The 7,627-nt window shown below is 47.7% G+C and overlaps 1 protein-coding gene across 1 annotated transcript; it reads left to right on the forward strand.

The window, feature by feature from the left end:
• The first annotated feature begins 3,534 nt into the window (after nucleotides 1-3,534).
• Nucleotides 3,535-6,042, forward strand: LOC120917113. Its single transcript, XM_040328156.1, has one exon. It carries the CDS (start codon nucleotides 4,093-4,095, stop codon nucleotides 5,962-5,964), a length of 1,872 nt encoding a protein of 623 aa, XP_040184090.1. The 5' UTR covers nucleotides 3,535-4,092; the 3' UTR covers nucleotides 5,965-6,042.
• The last annotated feature ends 1,585 nt before the right edge of the window (nucleotides 6,043-7,627 follow it).

Genomic DNA, 7,627 nt, shown 5'->3' on the forward strand with positions numbered 1-7,627 from the left:
TTGTTTTTCAAAAGAACAAGCTTTCCAGCAGAATGTAACCGTTACAGGGATGTGACAAACCATTTACCACTGACAGGAGGTGCTTACGATGATTAGCCATTTATTTATGTACAACCTTCTATCCCCAAAAAAACAAAAACTGCTGTAACCGATTATAAAATGTGTGGTAGAGTTTGGCTTTAAATTGTTAATGTATTTAAATCTGTCTGCCCATTAACATACTGGAGATCCGGGCAATATATCTAGCCCTCAAAACCTGGACACACAGGTTACAGGGCCACCCTGTCAGGATTCAATCCGACAATGCTACTGCAGTAGCTTACATCAATAACCAAGGAGGCACCTACAGTCAGGGTGCTCAGAAGGAGGTGAATCGAATTCTGATATGGACAGAAAAGCAGGTTTCTTGTCTGTCTGCAATCTTCATCCCAGGGGTAGAAAACTGGCAAGTGGACTATCTGAGCCGCCAGCAGCTATCCCCAGGAGAGTGGTCTCTCCACCCAGAGATCTTTCAAGCTATATGCCAGAGATGGGGGACCCTGGTGTAGACCTGCTAGCATCCAGGTTCAACAAGAGGTCTTCCACTCAGTCCTATCCCCATACAGTTTGAACACACTGAGGGAACACACATTTAACTCCTTGATCGGCCCCCTATTGTTAACCCCTTCCCTACCAGTGTCATTTACACAGTAATCAGTGCATTTTTATAGCACTGACCGCTGTATAAATGTCAATGGTCCCAAAAATAAGTCAAAAGTGTCCGATCTGTCCGTCGTAATAATGCTAAAAATCGCAGATCACCACCATTACTAGTAAAAAAAATGCCATAAATCTTTCCCATAGTTTGTAGACACTATGGGCCATATTCTCAAAGAATTTACGCTGGCGTATCAGCAGATACGCCGACGTAAGTCCGATTCTAAGGCCGTCCTATGTTTAAGTGTATTCTCAAACTGAGATACACTTAAACATGCCTAAGATACGACGGCCTGCGCCGTTGTATCTTAGGCTGCAATATCTACGCTGACCGCTAGGTGGCGTTTCCTTTGCGGTCAGTGTAGAATATGCAAATGACTAGTCACGCCGATTCTCTAACGTACGCTTGCCCGTCGTAGTGATTTTACGTCGTTTCCGTAAGCAATACGCGGCGTAAAGATAAACATGCCCCCTAGGTGGCGTACTCAATGTTAAGTATGGCCGTCGTTCCCGCGTCGAAATTTGAAAATTTAACGTCGTTTGCGTAAGTTGTCCGTGAATGGCGATGGACGCCATTTACGTTACCGTCAAAACAAATGACGTCCGTGAGACGTCATTTAGCGCAATGCACGTCGGGTAATTTACCCGACGGAGCATGTGCATTACGATCGGCGCGGGAGCGCGCCTAATTTAAATGATCCACGCCCCCTACCAGGATCATTTGAATTAGGAGTACTTGCGCGGGTGGACTTTACGCTACGCCGCCGCAAGTTTACAGGTAAGTGGTTTGGGAATCAGGCACTTGCCAGTTAAACTTGCGGCGGAGTAACGTAAAGGACATACGTTACGCCGCCGGAGATCTCTAAGAATATGGCCCTATAACTTTTGCGCAAACCAATCAATATACACTTATTGCGTTTTTTTTTGTTTTTTTTCAAAAAATATGTAGAACATATATTGGCCTAAACTAATGAAGAAATGTTTTTATTTTTTTTTAAATTTGGGGGATATTTATTATAGCAAAAATTGTAAAATATGTATTTATTTTCAAAATTGTCACACTTTTTTGTATATATAAAAAACAGGGTGCAATCAGCGCAAATATATAGATCAAAAAATGATGATATTAAAAGTGTATTTATGTGATACAGACCCCCAGGGTTCAGATCACTGGTAATGCCAGCTGAACACTAAGGGAAATTCGCAAAAATCCTAAGCAAGTAAAAAATAAAATAGAAAAAGTGCAGCGCAAAACTCAAATATATAAATGATACTGGTATACTCAAACACCAATACCATAAGTGTGAATATGAATATGCAGAAAAAATGGAAAAAAAAATAAATAAAATATTAAAAATTAAATACAATTCAAACAAACAGTCCATAAGTGTCAGAAGATGAGTGAATTAAACGAAAATAAATCTCCACCACGTGACAATCCACCAACATTTTGAAGTGATCCCTCCACCGTTGTAGATGGCTACTCTCACCTTCATATATGGACCACTGAGTTAACAGATGGTCAATAAAGCAAATCAAATAGGCAGGTCATGAACAGGAACCAGGCTGATGTATTAGATCCTCGTAAGACAACCAAACCGCAAAGGACAGGTGCATGTAAAGAGATAATCACAGACTAAGTGCTCACTGTTGCAATGTGTGGATTTATTCTTTAAAAGAAGCAAAAGTCAGGCTACTCACATTTGGCCAGACAAAAAACGGCATGAAGTAACAATCTTTAGGAATGAACAGCAGATGATACTTTTTTGTATAGCGCAAAAAATAAAAACCGCAGAGGTGATCAAATAGCACCAAAATAAAGCTCTATTTGTGGGAGGAAAGGGACACAAATTTTGTTTAGATACAGTATTGCATGACCGCACAATTACCAGTTAAAATGACGTAGTGCCGAACCGAAAAAAAGTGCTCTGGTCAGGAAGGGGTTAAAACCTTCAGGGGCTGAAGTGGTTAATATTAGGGTTGTCCCGATACCACTTTTTTAGGACCGAGTACAAGTACCGATACTTTTTTTCATGTACTCGCCGATACCGAATACCGATACTTTTTTTTAAATGTGTCCCCAAATGCAGCCATGTCCCCCCACATATGCAGCCATGTCCCCCCCACATAATGCAGCCATGTCCCCCCCACATAATGCAGCCATGTCCCCCCACATAATGCAGCCATGTCCCCCCACATAATGCAGCCATGTCCCCCACATAATGCAGCCATGTCCCCCCACATATTGCAGCCATGTCCCCCCACATATTGCAGCCATGTCCCCCACATATTGCAGCCATGTCCCCCCCCATATTCCAGCCATGTCCCCCCACATAATGCAGCCATGTCCCCCCACATAATGCAGCCATGTCCCCCCACATATTGCAGCCATGTCCCCCCACATAATGCAGCCATGTCCCCCCACATATTGCAGCCATGTCCCACATACCTTGATGATGCCTCACGTGCCGCGTTAATCAGCGTGCGGGGAACATTACAGCTTTCGTTTGAATAGCTGTATCCCTGCCGCGCCGTGTATAGACACTCCCCCTTGCTCGGGATTGGAGATCATCCGTCCAATCCCGTGCAAGGGGGAGTGTCTATACGCGGCGGGGATACAGCTATTCAAACGAAAGCTGTACTGTTCCCCGCACGCTGATTAACGGCGGCTTTGCGGTTTGCGGCGACGGGTTTGTGGCGGCGGCGGGGGGGGCAAGTATTCTATTTCAGTATCGGGGGTATTTGCAGGAGTACGAGTACTCCCGCAAATACTCGGTATCGGTCCCGATACCGATACTGGTATCGGTCCCGATACCGATACTGGTATCGGTATCGGGACAACCCTAGTTAATATGGTAGAAATATCTGCAGGTTGTTTCCATGAGAAGGCTGGCAGGCTGCCAAGATTCTGACCTCCATAGAAAAACAGCTGAGATTTCACTGCTTCTGTTCAAAATAGGAATTACAATGCACTCCACAATGTCTATAGATAGAGATAAAGGCGGACTTATTTTTATTGTAATTGTATTGCTTGTTCAAATGATGTAAATATTTCTCAGCACATGTGCTGGGCACAGGTTCACTTTAAATGTTTCCAATAAAAAGTCCCCCTGGCTTCTAGGACGATTCATAACATTTGAAATGCAGTGTCTGCCTGAAAGCAAAGGTCACTCTGTTAACTGTCACCATGGCAACAACCCATACATGGCAACCATGGCAACAAGCCAACTGTAACAGTTGGCGATGACCTCATAGTGGGTCTGAGGTTATAAATAGCTGTGCAGCTGAGCCAGCAGATCAGACCAGCAGTGAGAGGAGAAGGAGTTAGCAGCACATTGTTAGTTCTGAACCTTGTTAGTTGGTTATATTGCAATTTCTTTGTAATTTCCTGAAAAAATGGGAAACTGCTATAGAAAAAAACGCACCCGTGTTGATGAGACAGCTTATCGTCCCAAGTCACAGGCAAAATCGACATTTAAGCCTTTAGTGACTGGAACACAACAGACATATCAGTCTGCTGTCTCTCTTTGCCAAGATGTGCCCGTTGTGCCTAGTGGAGCTTGGCCAACTGCCACTAATGGCAAACCAGAGGAGTCTCTTCAGCTGGAAACTCCTCCAGTGATCTATAATGATGTAAAGGAGTTTGTTCATTCTGAGGGAGGCAGTAGCCCTCAGCTGAACACCCCTATTACTGATGAAGACACATCTGTTCAGTCTGATGGAGCCAGTAGCCCTCAGCTAAACAGTGCTTTAAACTATTCTGATAAAGAGGGGTCAAAGCCTGATTCCTCCAGTAGCTCGCTGCTTAGCGGTCCTGTAAGATATTCTGATGAAGAGGGGTCAAAGCCTGAATCTTCCAGTAGCTCGCTGCTTAGCAGTCCTGTAAGATATTCTGATGAAGAGGGGTCGAAGTCTGATTCCTCCAGTAGCTCACAGCTTAAAAGTCATGCAAGCTATTCTGATGAAGAGGAGTCCTTTCAGCTTGAAACATCTCAGCTGAGTACTACAGCGACTTATTCCTTTGAGGACAAATATGTTCAGTCTGATGGAGCCACATGCTCAGACCTGGACAGTTCTGAAATCTTTTCCGATGGAGAGGTGACCTTTCCGCTTTTAACACTTCAGCAGAAACCTCAAGTGACCTATTCCAATGAAGACACATCTGTTGGGTCTGATGGAGCCACAAGCTTAGACCTGGACAGTTCTGAAATATTTTCCGATGGAGAGGTGACCTTTCCGCTTTTAACACTTCAGCAGAAACCTCGAGTGAACTATTCCAATGAAGACACATCTGTTAGGTCTGATTCTTCCAGTAGCTCACAGCTTAAAAGTCATGTAATCTATTCTGATGAAGAGGAGTCCTTTCAGCTTGAAACAGCGACTTCTTCCTTTGAGGACAAAGCTATTCAGTCTGATGGAGCCAGAAGCTCAGAGCTGAACAGTTCTGAAATCTTCTCAATGAACGTATCTGTGGGACCATATAACCTCTATAGTCTGAAAGGAGACCTGCAGTACGTTATGGAATATGGAAATGAAAACTATGCCTACAAGAGGAACATTGAACTCTACTTCGTACCTGACAACTGTCTTAGTCATACAGAACTGGATGAAGAAGATCGAAGAAAAATGGTGCTCAGCCTTATCAAATCACACTCAAAGCACTCCCTGAGCTTGGAGTCCCTGTGCCTGGCCATAAACTACCTGGACAGGCTCCTACTTAACCTCACAGTGGACAGGTCCACCTACAACGTCATGGCCATCACGGCAATGGTACTTGCCTTGAAAATATCAGAAAGAGGTACCCAGCAATTGCACCAGTTAATTCAGAGTTTTCGCACGTATTACACCAACACCACAATGTGGACTATGGAGGCAATGCTCATGAGTAAACTCGAGTACCGACTCATTGCTCCAACCACTAACTTTTTCTTGGAGCATCTTATCATGAAGCGGATGGCCACTGCAGCGTTCACCGCACAGACAGTGGAGGAGAACTATATGTTGATGGGATGTGCAAAAGCAGTCGTTAAACTCTGCATGACAGAGTACTATTACTGCTCTATCCCTCCATCACTGCAGGCCATCTGCTGTGTCAAAGCTGCTGAATGGGTGCTCTCCCCAGACAAGACGGTCACCATCACTGGTGTACAAGGATACCCAAATGAAAGTGTGCAGGAGGTGCTAGAGTACACAATTACTCTAATCAAAGACAACCATGACTACTTCAGCAGCCTCACAGAATTTGAACACATCTTCCTATATTACTAGTGAGTGTTCCACGCAGTGTGAGAGAGAGAGACACACACAAGGTGGATGAGGAAGAGAGGAGACAGAGAGAGAAAGCGGGGAAACAGAGAGAGAGAGAGAGATGGAGGGCGAACAGAGAGAGGGAGAGAGAAAAGAGAGAGGGAGGGGGAACATAGAGAGAGGGAGGGGGAACATAGAGAGAGGGAGGGGGAACATAGAGAGAGGGAGGGGGAACATAGAGAGGGAGGGGGAACATAGAGAGAGAGGAAGGGGGAACAGAGAGAGAGGAAGGGGGAACAGAGAGAGAGATGGAGGGGGAACAGAGAGAGGGAGGGGGAAAAGAGGGAGGGGGAAAAGAGAGAGGGAGGAGAGAGGGAGGGGGATGGAGAGGGAGGGAGGGGGGATGGAGAGAGGGAGGGGGAACAGAGAGAGAGATGGAGGGGGAACAGAGAGAGAGATGGAGGGGGAAAAGAGGGAGAGAGGGAGGGGGAAAAGAGGGAGGGGGAAAAGAGGGAGAGAGGGAGGGGGAAAAGAGAGGGAGGGGGAACATAGGGAGGGAGGGGGAACATAGAGAACAGTTCTGAAATCTTTTCCGATGTGGAGAGGTGTGCTTTCCGCTTTTAAGGGGGGAGAGGGGGGGGAGAAAGAGGGGGAAGAGTGGGAGGGAGAGAGAGAGGGGGAGTGAAAGAGGGAGGGAGAGAGGGGGGGAGGGGGAAAAGAGAGATGGAGGGGGAAAAGAGGGAGAGAGGGAGGGGGAAAAGAGGGAGGGAGAGAGGGAGGGGGAAAAGAGGGAGGGAGAGAGGGAGGGGGGGGAGAGAGGGAGGGGGGAAAAGAGGGAGGGAGAGAGGGAGGGGGAAAAGAGGGAGGGAGAGAGGGAGGGGGGGGAGAGAGGGAGGGGGAAAAGAGGGAGAGAGGGAGGGGGAAAAGAGAGAGGGAGAGGGGGGGGGGAAGAGAGAGGGGGGAGGGGGAAAAGAGAGAGGGAGGGAGGGGGAAGGGAGAGGGAGGGGGAAGAGAGAGAGAGGGAGGGGGAACATAGAGAGAGGGAGGGGGAACATAGAGAGAGGGAGGGGGGAACAGAGAGAGAGATGGAGGGGGAACAGAGAGAGGGAGGGGGAACAGAGAGAGGAAGGGGGAACAGAGAGAGGAAGGGGGAACAGAGAGAGAGGGAGGGGGAACAGAGAGGGAGGGGGAACAGAGAGAGAGAGAGAGGAAACAGAGAGAGGGAGGGGGAACAGAGAGAGGAAGGGGGAACAGAGAGAGGAAGGGGGAACAGAGAGAGGGAGGGGGAACGGAGAGAGAGAGGGAGGGGGGACAGAGACGGAGGGAGGGGGGAAGCTGAGAGAGGGAGATAAAAAGAGAGAGATAGAGAGACAGGGTGGGTGAGAGAGTTTGGGGTGTGGGAGAGAGAAAAGGGAAAAGAGGGAGAGAGGGAGGGGGAAAAGAGGGAGAGAGGGGGGGGGGGAGGGAGAGAGGGAGGGGGAAAAGAGGGAGAGAGGGAGGGGGAAAAGCGGGAGAGAGGGAGGGGGAAAAGCGGGAGAGAGGGAGGGGGAAAAGGGAGAGGGGGGGAAAGAGAGAGGGGGGGAAGAGAGAGGGAGGGAGGGGGAAAAGCGGGAGAGAGGGAGGGGGAAAAGCGGGAGAGAGGGAGGGGGAAAAGAGAGAGGGAGAGGGGGGGAAAGAGAGAGGG

This window comes from Rana temporaria, chromosome 11 (assembly GCF_905171775.1).
Source record: "Rana temporaria chromosome 11, aRanTem1.1, whole genome shotgun sequence".
NCBI lineage: Eukaryota > Metazoa > Chordata > Amphibia > Anura > Ranidae > Rana > Rana temporaria.